The sequence below is a fragment of the Papilio polytes genome, unplaced genomic scaffold (genome assembly GCF_000836215.1).
Source record: "Papilio polytes unplaced genomic scaffold, Ppol_1.0 DF820678.1, whole genome shotgun sequence".
NCBI classification, from domain to species: Eukaryota; Metazoa; Arthropoda; class Insecta; order Lepidoptera; family Papilionidae; genus Papilio; species Papilio polytes.
The window spans coordinates 1,727,233-1,746,194 of record NW_013528526.1 but is presented as its reverse complement, the minus strand read 5'-3'; the positions used below and the strand labels follow the sequence as shown (position 1 = coordinate 1,746,194).

The 18,962-nt window shown below is 34.5% G+C and overlaps 1 protein-coding gene across 1 annotated transcript in view; it reads right to left on the bottom strand.

Annotated features, from left to right (window-relative positions):
* The window catches only part of LOC106110299 (aryl hydrocarbon receptor), an 86,737-nt gene that overhangs the window by 35,904 nt on the left and 31,871 nt on the right, over positions 1-18,962 (bottom strand). Inside the window, exon 3 of the mRNA XM_013292062.1 lies at positions 934-1,124. Coding sequence (XP_013147516.1) covers positions 934-1,124 — 191 coding nt within the window. The remainder of the gene's footprint in view (positions 1-933; positions 1,125-18,962) is intronic.

Below are 18,962 nucleotides of genomic sequence, written 5' to 3'. Positions count from 1 at the left end.
AGTAATTTTGTCCATGATTGACATTGACAGAGTTTTTTGTTGGGAATATTTTCATATCTTTATTTTTTCATTACTGAATTTCATGCCGAACCTATACACATTGCTTTCGTACTTGTGTTTCGTTAACTTAGACAAAAGAATAAAACATAACTTATCCATTTGTCATAACCTTAACAGAACATCCGACATCGCAAATCTATGCAATCGTAAACATCGATTCCGAATAATATCGATTACGTTCCAAAGAATCGAGATCTCGTCGAGAGCGCATTTATTAATACGTGCCGTAGAGCGCTATAAAATATTCAGACAGCATTAAATACGTGTCGTGAAACACATTTATAAGTAATCGAATACAATCGGTATGCGGGATCGATTCTAAACTCGATATCGCGCTTTGAATGCTGTAAATTGGCGTTTGATTAGCAGAATTATTTAAATCGTGCTTCCTTGCGTAACTGTAGTAGCACGTTTGACCTTTTGTGAACTTTTAATTAAATAGTTGCTAGAAAATATATCACTTCGGCTGATAGTTGCTGATTTTTATCAACTGAACATAGACATTCAAATAAATTATAGAGCGGATGTAGAAATATTTTCCTATAAATGTCACATGCAAAATACACTTTTTACCTTGGCGGAAAATGTGGTAAACTGGTGTGCCGTTACTAGCAATATATGTTCACAAATTCCGGAAAAATATCAACAAGATAATATGAGACGGGCCAGTGTCAAACTACGATTCCTCTTCTACCCTTCAACTTTACTAAAAATAAACATATCGGGCTAAAGACGGGTCAGTGATACTGTAAGTTGGTCAGCTACTTGTAAATTTATTCCCGGTCTAGTTTTAACAAATACGCCTTCCGTCTGATGTTCCGCATTGTTAGAGGCCATTCTGATAAAAGGGAAATTAATTAGTATACCACTTACCTTGGAAGTAACTCTTGGTGCGTAAATAGCTGACAGAGAGTCGCAAGATGGATAGACGGTCCAACTTGCTGAGGATGTTCTGTTCGAAGGGCAGGAGCGATGCGAGGGTGTCCAGTTCTGCGTTGAGCCGCTCGCGGTGCCGCTTGCTAGGGTTGCTCTTCGTGACGCCGTCTTTTGATGGGGGCTTGATACTGGAACAAGAGAAACATAATAAAGTTAGAGTAAAAAATATTATGCCTGTGGTTTTGTTTTTTTTATTAAAGGCTGATTTGTGTTGTATCAGTTATCGCAAAAAATGTTGAAGGTTTTTCTGTAGGTACATCTCTGTGGGATGCGTCATGTTCTACAAAATTTTAAGTCATGCCCTTATTCTGTTCATCCTTTACCCTGTCCATCGCAGGTAGGCAACGAATCTTTACCTTATTGTAAGAAATTTAATTTCTATACTAAGTGTGTGGATAGTGTTTTAAATAATTTTGTGCAAGACATATATATACTAGCTCAGGAGACAGAGTCCCACTAACTGTACTAAACTGTTTTAGTTCAATAAAGGTTTTTTTTTATTTTTATATACTCGTCTCTTCTTTTCCTATGTCCCCAAAGTGGGACAGAGGGCGTCCACAGTACGTCGCTAGCTCGCTCTGTCCTGATATACTCGTAATAGTGGTTAAAAATTCCATTGTCCGAGTTAGAAAAACAGCTTAACAATTTTATCACATAAAAAGCATACCGTTAGATTCAAACCATCATGAGCGACATTATCACATCGAGCTTTAGAAGCCGAAAAAGCTCAGCGCACTAGCTTTATCCTCAAGTTATGCAAACAAGCTTGCGTGACTGAACACTCGTTAGACCAGCTACCGTTCCTAACTCGAGTCACCAGTTACTTGATATGAGTGATCTGAATGTTTGTTACTCTGTGCACATCTAAGTGGAATGCATAGGAGCCTTCTAACATAAACAGACGTTTAATTACGAAATTGATGTTAAGATTGGAAATAGATTTTTAAAAGGTTTATTTGTGAAAATTGTGTTTTGCGAATTTATGACATTTTAAACGTTAAGATAAATGAAAAAAAAAAAGTAAATAGAGAATTTAATTTATTTCAAAAGTATAACAATCTACATTGTCCTAGCTTACATTATCTCTTACTTCTCAAATCACTTTCCGAAAATACCAACACCCTCACACTAGGCCAGGTCTGTTTTATACGGTGCGAGTACAAGGGAGTTGGAATTTAAAGTCCAGACTATCCTCGAGTTCGTCGTAAGACAACGAGGCAAGCCAGTCTGATACAATACTCTTTACCTCTATTCTTGTTTTTCATGTCACGGTTCATTTCCACTTGGTTGTATGCAAAAAATTTTGCACAAGGACCACAACAAAGTTACAAAGTTAAGATATGCTAGATATTTTTGATAGTTAAAAAGATAATTTTATTTAATCATGTTAAAATTATTGATTACACAGGAAAGGCATGAAAATAAATAAAGCAGTAGAAGAATAAATCATTTCCTACTGATATAGATGCGTTTCTAATGCGGTTCATTTGATTATCATTTGTTAACATTAAAATACAAGTGAAGCAAACAAAATGTATTTGTTTTAGTTAATTTGTGCTACACGTCTCTGCCATAGGTTACTTTTAAATTAGTTATACGGACGTTAGAGTGGCGTAGAGTCGATAAGCAATACTAAAAGTATTTTAGTTGTATAAATAATTGTTTAGAAATACATCAGAATAGCCAACAATAGCAATTATAAGGAAATAAAATACATATTTAGCTTTTGTTTTAAAATGAAACCCACTAGTAAATAAAATTTCAATAAAAATCATGCAGTAAATTGTCACCACTCACCAATCAGACATAAAACTTTTTTTGATAAAGTGTTTTGGTATTGAAAATTTACAGTAAGGGGTATAATTTTATTATCAAAGAATTCGTTTTTTTAATCTCACTTCTTACTATAAAAAATTTATACATGCGAAAGTTTGGATAAATGGATGGATATTTGTTAGAGTTTGTAGCCTCAACAGCTGAAAGTATCTCGATAAAATTTGGCATACATATAGAGCAAAGTCTAGAAGAACACTTTTTTAATTCCATGCGGACGGAGTCTCGAGCGAAAACTAGTATAGTTTATAAAAATACTCTCAAGTCCACTCCATTGGAGTCTCTGTTAGAAATGACTGCATTACATTCGGGCATTAGTCATTGCCGCCCGCCGTTTTTGTTGATTTATTCAGAGGTGGGATATCAAACGGAGCACGGCCTTTGATAGCCCGCAACAATTTGTATCCATACATGATAACACGAACATTGTAAATTACACCCTATAACCATAGTTTTAAGGTCCAAAATTTAAATTGGAATTATGATGCTGGTAATCGAATAAATCAATGACCGATTATTTCTATAAATCGTAACTCGATTAAGTTATAATCGACATCTATGATAAGCGGTACTAAGGTAATGTCGTACTGATAATATATGGATCATTATCTTAAATATATTTAACTAGCTGTTACCATGCGACTTCATCCGCATAAAATTATAAAAAAATCTTTTTATTGTTCACATTTGTCAAATTTTCAATTGCAACTGTCAAAATGACAAGACGATGGCAAACCATGGCAACCTTGCTTCCTTGATGTTGATAGCAACTTATGGTCTCTTTCCCAAATTTGGGTTTTTATCCAAAACATTTCCCCCTAAGTTATATGGCGTGAAAATATATAGCCTAAAGCGTGACGTAAGTGTAGATCTTTTTGTTTTAAAAAGAATAATTAAAAAATATGATGTACTTGCTGATATATTAGGCAACAAAGAAGTGTGTTTACGCTTTATTATAATATAATATAGATATATTTCATTTAGGTATAAACAGAAACATATCCAGAAAGTTTAACTACGTTCCTCTTTCTTTCAATGCGTCTAACGAAGCAGGAACTTATGGTATAGGTAGTTCCAAATCTAGAAAATTTGTTAAATAAAATGTTTTACGCAATTCAATCACCACTATTATTCGAAAGTTTTAATTGAATATATTCTAAATTGTCTACGCCTTGATTGACACGTCAAAACGAAACTGTATAAAAATATGCAGTTTCTTTCAATTAAACAAAACGGTTCTAGATTCGATTCCATTATTCCCATTTGAACGTGTCACAGCTGAATACCGTATCGAAATCGTGTTAATTAACGATTTATAACTGCTATGCAAGTTATTAAATAGTCGACAACCGTTTTATTCGGTTTCAATTGTTTTTTAATTGTTCGAAATTCAAATGCATATCCTAATTTCTTTTTAGATTATGAGCGAACGCACACTATTTACTAAACTATCGCAAAACTGTTGTGTGATCGTCGATTGTTTCGCAGCCCATTCAACTGTTTAGTTGCACAACTAAAAGTCGAGTAGTGTACTCACCTCCTTATAACCTCATCATCCGCTTGCCCTTATCCCTTACGGAGGGTCGGCACAGTATGTGCTGCTCTTCCATACATCTCTATCAGCCGCCATATCTGAATCCACTCCTTTCTTAAGCATATCCTCTTTCACACAATCCATCCATACTTTCTTCGGTCTTCCTCTTCCTTTGTAGCCATCCACATTCAATCTTAACACTTTCTGGTTTATGTCCCCATCATTTCGTCGCATAACATGTCCATACCACGCTATACTTTTGCTTCTCAATTTCTCCACCACTGGCGCTACTTTCAAGTTTCTCTAATGTACACATTCTTAACTTTATCCATTCTTGTCACACCACACATCCATATTAACATACGCATCTCAGCCACATGCAATCTCCTTTCATCCGCAACTTTGGTGGCCCACCTCCTTATAACCTCTTGGAATCAAAGCGTGATTAAACAGTTATGCGATAGTTTAGTTTCAGGTGTGCGCGCGCTCTTAATATATCTAAAACTAGCTGTTCCCGTGCGGCTTCATCCGCATGAAGTTATAAATTTGTCAAATTCTCAATTGCAAATGTCAAAATACCTTTTACCTTACTATGGCAATCTTTCTTCCTTGATGTTGGCAGCAACTTATGGTCTCTTTCCCACATTAAGGTATTTATCCAAAATATTTAACTACTCCCTAAGTTTAATAGCGTGAAAATATATAGCCTAAAGCGTGACGTAAGTGTAGGTCTTTTTATTAAAGAAAGAATTATTCAAAAACATGCTGTGATTGTTGACATCTTAGGCAACAAAGAAGTGTGTGTTTACGCTTTATTATAATAGTATAGATATAATATGCGAAAGCATTTAGAAAAATATGATTTTGTTAATATAACATCTCTAATGATTTCTAGTAGTCCGACGGCCGTTGAAACATTTGCGACACGATTCATGCATTGCTTTTTGCTTATTTTAAATCACATAAACTAAAAGAATAGCTTATAAACGATTACAAAGCATTGCTATTATCTGAATATGAACAAACGTAGAGCAAGGAGCAGCTGATTCTCATACTTAAGTGTAATTTGTTCAACTCTAACGAACATTTAATCGGAGCGACTTCATCTTGCTTTTGATTTATAACGCCGAAATAGTTTTGGTACATTTTGTTACCGTTATGTTATGTACTAGCTGTTGCTCGCGACTTTGTCCGCGTGAAATTTAAAAAAAAATACAACCTATGTTAATCACAACAATTACCTTTGTAACGGTGAAATTTTTAAAATCAGCACAGTAGTTTTTTTAGTAATTTCAATAGATACGAAAATACAAATCTTTCCTTTTTATATTATTAGTATAGACAAACGTACACTAGTACCTACCATGGATATAATGTTCTTTATTTGCTGACACACTATTGCACACACACTATTTACAATAATTGGTAACTGCATTGTTAAAAAATGAAAACGTTGTTACATTGCTTGCATCTTGCACTCTCATTCGCGCCTAAAAGCGTTGTTTTTTTATTTTTTTTAATATCTTGCTTTCTTGGCAGCCAGTGCGATATTAAATATTCATCCAAAATGTTTTTGCAATTAAAACAATTATAATTTTACAATTATCTTTATAAATTATGTTACTATTTAATGTCAATATGCTTTTATTTTTAAATGAAAGAAAATAAATTTACAATTGTTGTCAGCGCCATCTATTATCAATTATTGCTTAACATTGTTATATGAACTAATTCTTGCGTAGAAACTAACGGTGAAAATGTTATGCACTTTGCATTTTCTTACTTTCTTTAAAAAAACTCAAAGAGATATTTAAGCCGCTTATATTCTACTGTCTTGTCATTTTAAATGCATCTTATTGTCGTATTTAAAATTCTTCAGATGAAATCACAATTAAAATACTGTATTACATGCATTTAAATTTTTACATCAGACATATTTTAGTATTCGGCCGTTAATTGCAAAAAATCTGTCCATAAAATATGAATTTAATGCATCTATTTGAATATATATTTAAGAAATCTGCTAAATTTCATTCTTTCACGTCATAAGTCGACACGGCTTCGTTCGTAACATTAGCCCAATACCTTAGAGGTGTGAATATTGATCGATTAACAAATCAATCAGATCGAGATGTACGATAACAAGTTAAACACGCGTCCAATTAAAAGAGTGAACGAGTGAATGACCAGGGCACAGACGGTGAGTGAATGGGTGTCGTGCAGTCATGCGAGCGCGCTGTCACGCATCCAACGAAAACGAAATCTTTACTACACCTTCTGTAGGCTAAAGGCCCTGTGTCACGAACAGTCAAGGGCCCCAGTAACGTGTTGCTGAATGATATGCGAGCTTGTTTCGGTCACGGTATTGTTACAAACTACTTGTATACTATTGCCAAGTTGATTCAAACTTAAGATGGAATTCAGCAATGTTTAGTGGCAATTGTAAACGGCTACGACTTAGGGTCCTTCTAGCTTGAGTAATAATAACGAAGTAACGGCCCGAGCCGAGGCTCCTGAGGGCGCCCTCGACCCTAGTTACTCATAATAGAGGTTTAGGCTAAGCGCCATCTGCGCTCGGTCATCTCAAGCCCGGTGAATCTGTAAATGCCTCTTTAAGGCAAACAGTGACAACTCAGTCACATAAAAAAAATAGCTTGAGTTGCACTTTCTCAAAGGAATCATTACCTCGTTCCCCCAGCCCTTCTTACGCACCCTTTTCTTTTAGGACTTATTGTGCCTTTGGCAGAATTCTGAAGACTGCTACTCTATGACAAGAGGAAAGACTAGTCGAATACCAAGTCACTGGTTACCATATACTTGGTATGAAAACATTCTTTTAACACTAACAAAATATTAGTTAATCTATAGTAATTTATATGAATACTTAGCCGTCGGCTATCTCCACCTTTCCTCGACCAAAAAACAACGTAAGAAATAGTTTAGATTGCGTCACAGGGTCTGTGTTTACAACTCTGTCCGTCATATGGTATAATTATAAGCGCATTAGGGAGGTCATCGACCGATGGGTTAAGGCCGTCTTTTGTTTTTGGCTATGAACTACGAGTGGAAGGCCTCACACGAACTCAATTGAAAGATCACAGGAAATTAAAGAGAATTTTGATGCAATGTAAGGACTTTTGAAGTAATAGACAACTATCTTAGGTATGATCTCCTGTAAAGTAGTTTCTATAGCCTAAAAGTATCGATTTCAGCGACTAAAATGTCGTCCAATTCACGAAACTATACGGAAGAATACGTTTTTTGCGGCAGTTTGAATAGGGTTTCACAAGATAAGAGGGCCAACTACCGGTTGGTACACCAAGATATTCCTCGACACCTTTGGGCATAGGTGTTGCGGACCTAAGTTATAGATGAGTTGCCATGACGACCTTTGAGAAAGACACGCCCGGTTCTTGAAGGACCCTAAGTCGTGCTGCAAATACCGCCGAGGATAAAACCAATCTACAACTCCGCTTTGTGGTAGAAGTTAGTAAGGCTTGTTTTATTGTATTATTTAATAAATTTATCTTAATAAATAAAGAACTGTTAACAATACGGTAGTCAAAATGATCTCCTATAGTAGGTACTTTATAGTTAAGTATGTTATTATTTTTCGCTTATTAATTTTTTATGTTAAGGTCAGTATAATTCAATAAAGCTCTGGCAATCAATTTATTTATCATTCCTAGTACTCTGAGTTTTACAGCAAAAAATACAATTGCATCTTAACCTTCGCTTCGTAATTAAATAATCGAATACAAAGAAGAAAATCTGAGAGAACAATGAACATTATATTCAATAAAAATGCAAAGGAAATTTAACTTTAACAACATAAAAATGAAATTCAAAATAATTTGACAGCAACCACTGAAACTAACATTATTTTTCATCTTGATACACACAAAAGGTTGTTAGAACACATTGTTGTACGAAGAAAAATCACTTTAAATGGTAATGGGTAAAGTAGGTTTTTGTCTGCGTAGATAAATCAAGTTTATAGTTGGCTGCGCATGTGTGCCAAGTAAAATTAAGTATGCCAATATCATAAGTGTTTTCGCATCATTGCGTACAGCCTTCATCAGAATAGACGTTTTCCGTCGATTTTTCTCGCATATTTCTATTCCAGGCAAGGCCTTACATATGGGAAGATTTTTTTTATTCGTGGAGATTAAGTTACTAACACTATGTCTATTTATATCTTAGAAGCATTGCAAACAAATTTCTAGAAAAGTAACTGGTCAAATATTTCCACTATTACCACCACTCTAATGGTTATCTTTGAAACGAATCAGTGCTGGTTGTTGCTCTTCTACCTTGTGCGAAATTTCCATAGCACCTTTTTATACCTTGACTAGGGTCTTTGAATTTTCAAACCTGTCCCCTTTTGTGACCGCCTTACCCTAACGCCGGCACTGGTACAATCTTAGTTACGTCTTGTTGAGTATGTCAAATTGTTCCGTACATGAAATATATTTTAGGTTACTTTAATTCCATAGGTAGTTTAGGCTGCAAGCAATCTGTCAATTACGCTCATCTCCACTAGGAGTTGGATCTGCAGTAGATCAAGGAATTTACATGTTACAGAGAAAATGTGGATGACAAAGGTAGAGGAAGACTGTAAAAAGTATGGATGGGTTTTATGAAAAAGGATATGCATAAGAAGGGAATGGATTAAGATGTGACGACTGATAGAAATGCATGGAAGAGCAACACGTACTCTGCCGACCGTCTGTAGAGATAACGGTAACTCGATGATGAGCGTGAATTGCCTTCTTTTAGAAAGAGTTCTTGAATCTTCTAATATTGCTAGTTGTCTTTTTAAATCATAACTTTTTATACTAGCGCATTTATTATTGTACAGTGTTGAAAGCAGTGGTCGTATACTTAACAGGCGTTGGAATTGTCGTATTTTTCTATCATTGGAGTATTTCCTTCTACGTGAAAAGAAAATTTACTTAATATTCAAGGTATTTTTCTCGTTGATGTTGCGCATAAGTTTTTTCCTTTCTAGTGTCAATCGTAATGGTAATGCTTGAGTTGTCTTGGTTTTACATTTATTGTTTCTTTCAGTCTTTATGCTGACAGCATACATTGTATTAGAAATCACGCTTCTTGTCTGTTTCAATTTGTATTAATTTTTGTTTTAACTTGTTTTACTTCTGACTTTTGATTGAAGTTTTCTATCAGTTTATTGCACACGATTTTGCGTTATATTGAGACGTAATAAAATACATATTTGTGTAATTATATTTCTTTATGAAGAAATGTATTCCGCAAGCATATTTGTGTTGTTAATTATATGTTACTTTATACAACCTTTTTATTAGTTAATACTTTTTGAATTAATTTAATAATATAATTTTAGAATGATGAAATAAATCATTACAAAAAAACTAAAACCATAGTACATTACAAACGAAGGTAAATTAAAATTTTGCAACAGCAGTGAGTAAACACGGGTCATGAGCGTTGTAAATAGCACAAAGTTGAAATAACTGTTGTTCAGATGATTACTGCAAATCACTCCAATTGTCCACAAATTGCTCGCCGGCCGTTGTTTGCGCTATAACTACGAGTTGGAATCGCATTTTCTATTATAGCGACGAATAATGTGTGATCAAACAGTTAATATTTATAAACATACTAGCTTTTACCCGTAACTCCGTCCGTATGGAATTGAAAAAAAAAAACAAAACAAAGGAGCCTATGTGTTCTTCTAGACTATTCTCCAACGCCATATTACTTCAAGATCCGTTCAGCTGTTTAGAAGATAACTTCTAACAAACATCCATCCATCCATTTAGATCTTACTAATATTATAAATGCTGAAGTTTAGATGGATTGTTGCTGGTTGTTTGTAGCTTAAACGGCTGAACGGGTCTCGATGAAATTTGACATAAATGTGGAATAATATTAGTAAGGTTGCGTTGCAGATGTTATTGCATTATACTACGATTAAACCGAATAGATACAAAAACATACAACACAAGTATCATGATCACTTGTGCCATTTATCCGTGCAAATAACAATAGACAGGCGCCCCGTGGACAATACACACCGTATTGTGAACAGGTATAGTATAGACGTCACCCCAACTTTAACTCCTGTCAAAACACAAAGGGCCCCCGCTTTGTACCGCAACATTGATACGAGGGTTGCAATGTACGGTGATGGTTAGGGTTGGGCGTGAAAATCGGTAAAGATATATCTATGAAGTATATGCTTGGTGTTTCGGTAAAAATGGGATGGTTAGGAACAAACGAAATGCGAATTGCGATACAATTTGAGACTTACGTTAGGTGAAATAATTTTTTTTGGTACGAAATTGAATTCGCCAGAATTATTATGGATTATTTGAAATTATTGCCTATGCAGATGTTATATTTAAATTCTGATTTATCAATACCAACATTATAAATAAATAATTGTAATTTGGAGTTTTGTAAGTATTGAAATAACTCAAAAACTACTAGGCCGATTTCAAAAATTCTTACACCATTAAAAAGCTACGTAACCACTGAGTAACGTAGGCTAGTTTTACTGTATTTTTTAATTCCACGCGGACGAATTCGCGAGCAACAGCTAGTATATTGTAAACTAAAAGTTAAGTGACAGTTTGAAAATTGCTTAAAGCACTGATATTAAGTTCTTGAATAACCGCTACGCCCAGTTCGAAACAGAACAAAATTAAAATATTTAAAGTTTCTTTACATTCTTCTAACTTAGTCTATTCCTCTTGTTTATGGTAGCATTATCGGAAATAAAGTATCCCAAGTAAATAGTAACAAATATCTTTTAACTGGTCTCCATGACGCTAAAGCTCCGAGCGAGCTTAATACACTTTAATAGCGACTGATCTCTGGTCCAAAAACATTTCCGTTAGCTTTTTTATCATATAAGTTAGTTGGGTGAAAGTTTCTACTCATTATAAGCATATTTTATACCATCATAGATTGACCCTAAGTCAGATCAGGTCGTTACAGTTTTGTCTTTTGTTTTCTTGGTTAAAAAAAATTAACATATTTTAATAACTCGCATGTCTCGTCTCGTACATATACGTAAGCAAGATAAGCTAACGTACCTTACACTAATTAAAATCTTTTATTGATTTTATAAATGCGAAATTTTCGATCGATACATGGATGTTTGCTAGCGGTTGTCGCTTAAACGGCTCAATTGATCTCAATGAAATTAGGCATAGATGTAGAGCATAATCTGGAAAAATACATAGGTTATTTTTTTTAATTCTATGAAGACGGAGTCGCGGGCGAAAGCTAATAGCTAATAATTTAATCTGCAATTTGACTGGCATCTCAAATTACAACGGGAATGGGGTACCATTTAAAATGGTCAAAGCCCGTCAGACGGGTCAGGTAAATCCAATACATTTACAACCCTCCAGCGGATGGGACAATGGATCCGGCGACCGCACGCGCGTGTCTAATACACTTTAAGTACCGCAGCATTGGAGGGGTTAACTTAAATCGCCGTGCGATTTTGGTTTCACTAATGGATTGGAACAGAGCACTGTAAAGGTCCGGAGGTATGTTTAAATTGTTGAACATAATGTCCAGTCCCTTAATAAAACGGACAATTTCTATTATCCGAAAACAATTTTGCTGGAATTACTTTTTAATAAAGATAAATTAATTACATGAATAATTACTAAATTATAATCAGAACCAAATATACCCCCTAAATAATAGTCTTCTGATCGAGACATATTTTAACATAAGAATAGACATCGCCAGCTAATGATCTAGGCTAGGTCTGGAAGAGGCAACGTCCCCTTTACCCCCTGGTGATGCCCATGTGCATATCTCTAAAATTGTAATTAAGGAACAAAGAAAGTTATGCCTTCTTGCTTAAAAACTTAGATCCCTTATAGCTCAAAATGCAAGCAAAAAGAAAGGTGGTAAAGGAAACATTAGCTACAAACTCATGTAAAATGAAATCTCTACATTAAAAATACAAACAACAAAGTGCTGCATAACCGTATCTGAATTCGAAGAAACACACCGCCTATCAATTACCATCAAGTTAACTGTAGCCGGGTTTGTTGACGTCATAGAAAAAACAAAACAAAAACGCATCACAACATTAAAATAGAACAATACAGTGCGAGGGCTGGGCAGTGATCAGCGATATATGACTAATTAGATAGATCATTTGATACGGTCAAACCGCTCGAGCGAGGCCTCTTTTTGTGCGAATCTCCGTAACTATGAAGTAAACAGACTTCGATCAACAAATGAATTAGAAACGCTTCCAAATGAAAATATAACGGTATAATCTCTCTAAAGCAATCTCTATAGCTCTAAATTTGTTACGTTGCAGTCCTCAGTAAGTCGAAATAACCCCTGAGAATCAAACACTCGGTAATACTAGTTATTTTTATTGATTGTAGTTACTACTTTATACACTTCTTGTAGTTGTAATATTTTAAATTTCCCTTGAAATTAGAGATTTTACGGTAATATGTTGCAATGTCTACTCAAGACATCATTCGTCAAGAAAGACAAAACCAACAAGAACGTTCCAAGTTTTATGATATTTTATTGAGATATCTTTCCAATTTTTCCAAAACAAATTCTTCTAGACGCTTCGATTCAAACCTTTTCCAACAGTAATCACACAAATATCGATCTTAAATATGATATAGAAACCCATTAATTACCTTCTCTCAATTTTGCAGCACAAAATAAAACAATACTCGTCCGCGGCGCATGGAGGATTCCTTTACGCTCGGACAGAGTTAGAGATACAAAAAAAGCGCACGGCAGCGGGCCAGAGCGCAGCCGGGGCAATACAGTAGTTCAAACAGTGAAACTCGATATTCGGATCGATAAAGGAGACTGCACAATCGTTTTGTTTGAATATTTTCGATTGTTTTTGAATTTTAAAGAGAAAATTGGACATTCATCCTACATTTGCTGATTATTTCAGATTTTTAAACTATAAGTACTATTAAGAATTTTGTTATTATTACAAATGCGAAAGTTTAGTTGGATGTTTGTTATAGTTAGCCTTAACTGCTAAACGGATCTCGATGTTTGGCATAGATTTGGAACATAGTCTGGAAGAACAAATAGGCTATTTTCTTTTGTTTGTAATACCTCGCAGTGTCACAGGGTAAAGAATATTATTTAAAAAAGATAGTAAAGGGGACTTAGAACTTATTTAATTTAAAGTAAATCGATATGGATGTCCATAACATTTACCAGTTCAGCCATGACCATGCAACTGCCAAGCCCAATCATGGTAATTCCCGTTTCTTTCTAACTTTTTTTATGTTTTTTTTTATATTACATTGTTGAACTCTAATTATCTAGCGTTATAGCAGTGGAATTTCTTGATAACAATTTGTTGCAAAACTAGTGAGCAGGTTTCTTAATATTAAAATTCTCGGAATTCAGCGAAATCATTCCACTTCAGTGGACCCATCGTTTTTCATAAGACGATGCAAATTTACACATCGTACGGTTTATAATTTAACGAAATGCTTTATTTAACTTTGGTTTAAATATTTAAGATATTTTAGTATAACTAATAGTATCAAGTGTATTCTGTTATTTACACAAAATAGGAAACTAATTAACTTTTTTATATATCATAACATGGCAAACGAGCAAGCGGCCACTTGGAACCGCCAAACTGGCGAAACGAGGATGTTTCCCTATGCGTCTCCTCAACCGTCAAATCCACGTTCCCTTTCCATCGTTTTCTTATATGAAATTGGGTTTGAAGGAAAAAGGAATAAAGTCGGGTCTCCGGCACCACACTCATCAGACAAAACGCGAAATTGCTCCCACTTCACGCCTGTCTTCTGTGTGGTCGTGGTATTACATCGGGCGAGCAGACCCTACACTGCGAAGATGTTAAAGCGGACTCTGTAAAACTTACTAACTGACATATCAACGCTAAGCTAAAAACGGACAAATTAACAGAATCAAATTGCCACATGTGTTTCTTCCCTCCTCATAACATCCCCATACCATGCTAACCTTTTACTTCCTTATCCACCAATGTTACTTTAAAACTTCCTTATATATTAATTTCGTATCTTATCCACTCGTGTTACCGCACACTTCAACTAATATATCACATCTTAAAAGATATTAAAATCTCTACAGTAGAAAGTGTTTTCATTATATATTTAATGCATGCAATTCATTAAAAGAATTTTTATCGCATACTAAAAACCATCGGTATTTTAGAAACCGCGGTTTTAAAAGGATATTGACAAATAACAAGACAAAATGATTGATATCGAAAACTTCACATAACAACCTAAACGCACGGCCCCTGTTAAAATAATTAATTAACTTCATATGATTTCTACCACAATTCTATTATATAAATATCGCTTTAATTAACAAGCTAATTGTTTGTTTTAGATGCTAATAGTAACATAAATAACTTTTATTTGTCTGTTACATGATATTGAAAAAGAAATACTCTAAACAAAAATTTCACCGAAAATCTACAGCCTCCCAATGTACCAATCTTTCAAGCTCCAAATATATCCTATTACAGAATATCCGAATTAAAAGGTGATCACTTCTATACCACATTAAAAACCTAAGGATATTTGTATAACGTAAAAACATTCTCAATTATTTTCAATTACTGCTCAGTTCACAGTAGGTGTTACATGAAAGTAATTGCGTTTGTTGGATTTTCTACATTTGCACACCCTAACGCGCCGTCAGATCTGAGCGGTTGCGTTTAAATTTTATGCGCTCTCTTACAACGATTTCTAATTATACAATGTATGCTAGGGTGTATACTAAACTTACATTTATAAATATATTACTATTAACCTTCAAATATAACAAATAGCTACACATTTACAACGGATGTGGACGCTCCTGAGAACGCATTTTTCTTTTGCGCGCGGACTTTTGTCGGCCGTTTTCCTATCTACGCTAAATCACACGTATATTTAAAACATTTTGACATCAATATTTCATAGTAAAGACTACAATGTATGGGGAAAATCTCGAAAGGATATCTTCATGTTGCGCGTAAAAATGGAGCCGCGAAATGCGGACATTGTTGAGTTACCTACTTATTTCTGTATAGCAAGACTTGTGGAATTACACTGGGCGTTCCCGCTCGCGCGTATCCATGGTAACACCAATAAATAAGCAATTCAACATCAAATAATCCACGGACGACCATTGTAGGAGTGGCTGGTAACGGGATTGTAGGATAATCTCGTGTGTTATACTATTATAAGGCGTGTCTGTGATTATATGGATATTGTACAGTTCAGAGATGCCAGAAGCGCTTGTGCCGGCTGCCCGGAAAGCGCGAACAGGGGATAAAGAGGCTAGGATGCGCCGGATCGCGACCACTGATTGGCGATCGGCCCACTTTCCTCTAACACTACTATATTAAAGTAATTTAATTTAAATCCATGTAACACAATGATTATATTACAAAGTGTAGTTCTCTACGTTTCAGAGCGACCACGCCTCTTCGCCAGCCATGGAGACCTATGCACTGTCACGTTTATCGTCTCGTGTGCCTATAAATTGCGTTGAACTCTTTCTGTGAAATAAATTGCTATTGTAAAGGTGACAAAATGCAAAAAATTACCGTAAAAAAATTCTCTCGGTACTTGCGTATCGGTTGGCTTAATATTTAAGGTAAAAATGGACAAATTTTACAGAAATTAATGATGAATTTCGATACCTAAGGCCAGTCACAATACAATTTAGTTCATTATTCCCACGTTACATCCGGTTTTATCAGTAACTGGCGAGTCTTAGCAGAACTTCGATACCGACTCTCTGATTTCATTTCGAATCGTTTTTAATTAACAAACGCTAAAACTGCTAGGTCAAAATCGTTTTTAGAATAATCATACACAATAATCATACACATTGATTTAGTTACAATGTAAGTCTGACTCAGCTACATACGGAAACTAACACGATTACCTATGATTTCTACTGTTTATAAATAACTTTATAAACCGTTTAGGACTTCATTTTAATAAAAAAAATATTAAGAAATTTATATTTAAGGTAAGAAGTTATTAAAAAAGATTTATTTTGTGTAACAATAAAACAACAAAAAAGTGAAAAAATAGTTCTGATCGTATAATTAAAAATATAAAATAATCAATCCTAAAATAAATACATCAAACTTACAAAGAACAATCTGGCCGTAGCTAAAGTTTGATTATACACAACACCACGGCTACTTCGCATATATACGCGAAGAGCTTAACTCCCCAAATCGCAACAACCTTCTTTATATTACCGGTGTTCAATTGGAGTAATCTAAACGAAACGAGATATATGACCCATTTTATTATGCACTGCCGTATGCAGTATAATAGAAGAAGCTGTTTCTTCCTCAACCACTGTATAGTTGATTACACTTATGTTAAAATATTTGTTATTAGAAAGAACTGCTGCAACAACTGTCTAGAGTTGTGTTTTTTTTATATAGTAAATAAACCAGCGCTTGACCATCTAAACTTAAGTGAAGATGTGTTCGGAGGATAGTACACGCTAGGTCAGTAAGTTCTCACCTTGATATTGAAGGCACCCTACTTATAACTTACTGGAGGCTTGGTAATTTTTGGAAGTGCCTCCTTAGATTGTCTGCTATTATATTTTTAAACTGATTTCATTTATCTGTCTCAGATAATAAAGTAAGAAATATTCAATAAAAACAATAGACGTCTAGAAGATTTTAGCTTCTACTATTAAAACAAAACACGGTTTAAAAATACGCAAAAATTTAATCCCGTAGTACGTTTTGTGTGATTGTCGAAGCTGAATACAGCTGTTTGCCCTATTGATTGGATTACCCAGTAAACTGTATTTTAATTGATGAAAACAGAGTTCGCTAACCGCAAATAGCTAAGCAAGCCAACGTATAAGCTAAGTAAATCCCAGTTAAACCAATAAAAGGGTTTATTAAATGAAAACCTATTGGTAGCGGCTGCCGGGGAATGCATTTTGTTTTATTAAGTAGAGTACACACTATTGAAAAACGCTGCGTTTCTACCGCTACAGGTAAAACATAAAATTATTAGTTTTAGTAATTATTCAAACCAGTTAAAGATTAAAGTTCTCTTTTTAAAAGTTTACATATTTTTGTTTAATAACAAAGACAGTGAAAATCGTAGATAAAAACTAAACAAACACCCTGGTTTTATGTCAAATAAAAAGTAATAAACTTGTATGTCAAATAAAATATTACAATACGATGTAATCAATTTCAGATTTTAAGCACAAATAATTTTAGTTATTAGTTAAAAACCGTAGCGTTTTATTAGCGTTTAAAACGCCACGATTTGAGCGTTCGACCCACTTGTGTCCAACCCTTTACCAGAGTTAAATACGGCTTATTCGATTAGCAAACCTCACTGATTGAATTAAGGTGGGCGCAATAGCTTACCAAGCTTAGTTCTCGTAGGGTTTGATTAGTATTATTCCCTGGTTATTTGTACCAGCAACAGTTCAAAGGCTTACTTCTTTTATTGGATAAACCACGCGATATCTATTTCGTAATTCTATTCTAAATTCCGCAACGCGAAGGCTTCTAACGACAAATCTACTTAATTCAATATAATTAAATATGTCTGTAGGTCGTTGAAATATTTGTATTGCAACTACTGAAAATATCAAAACTGTTTGTTTGAGATATAGAACATATTGGGTAAAAAATTTAAATAACTACAATCATAGTTATATTATCGACTACCATTATTCTGATAGTTATTTCGATACACGGGCCAATAGCGAAGAGCTTCGACCAACATCTCAAGAAGCTCTCGCTAGACAGTTGGATTAAGGGCCCGATTCAAAAGGCAGATATTTTAGAAACCACACACATGATGAGGAGGTTCCTGTCTCTGCTTGAGTCATCGGATTCCGCAGCCGGTGGTGCTCTTTTTTTTATACAATATGTTTTTTTTATACAAAGCTTGTAAAATATATTAAATCGTGTTTGTGTTTGTTAGTAATAGCAGCTGCATTTTCTATAAAAAAGTGTACTAAACACAATTATCGGTACGGATAATATTAGTTTAAATATAGTCCGGGCGAAAGCAATGGCGTAGCGCCAAACACGTACATTTAATTCCACCGGCCACAAACACCAAGTAACAAAAGCAGATAACAGAAAGAGTCCAATTATTTTAATAAGTGTAGGCGGTGCAAGGAGGTTGTGTTTTTTTTGTATAGAATCGCCTCAACAACCTCTTAGCTGGTTCAACATTTGTAATTTACATAATTCATAATCGCCGCAATGTTCAGTTGTGGTCATAGTTGTAGCGGAAAACTGTGTGAATTTGGAAGAATATAAATAATGCAAATTAAAGTATGTGAAATCGATAACTACGATACTTTATTGTAATACAATTTTGATACGAAATAAAGACAAAATAAGTATGCATATGTTTCAATTAAAAAAATACTTCTCCCATGAAGTGCTTACAAGTTTTAGTTGAGTGATCAAAAGATGGCGTTGGGGTTCACCTTTTGAAATATTAGGAATTTGACTTCAAAGTAACCGGTTGTACTTAAAAGAAATCCCTATAACATTTGTAAGAAATTGAAAATTTCAAACATA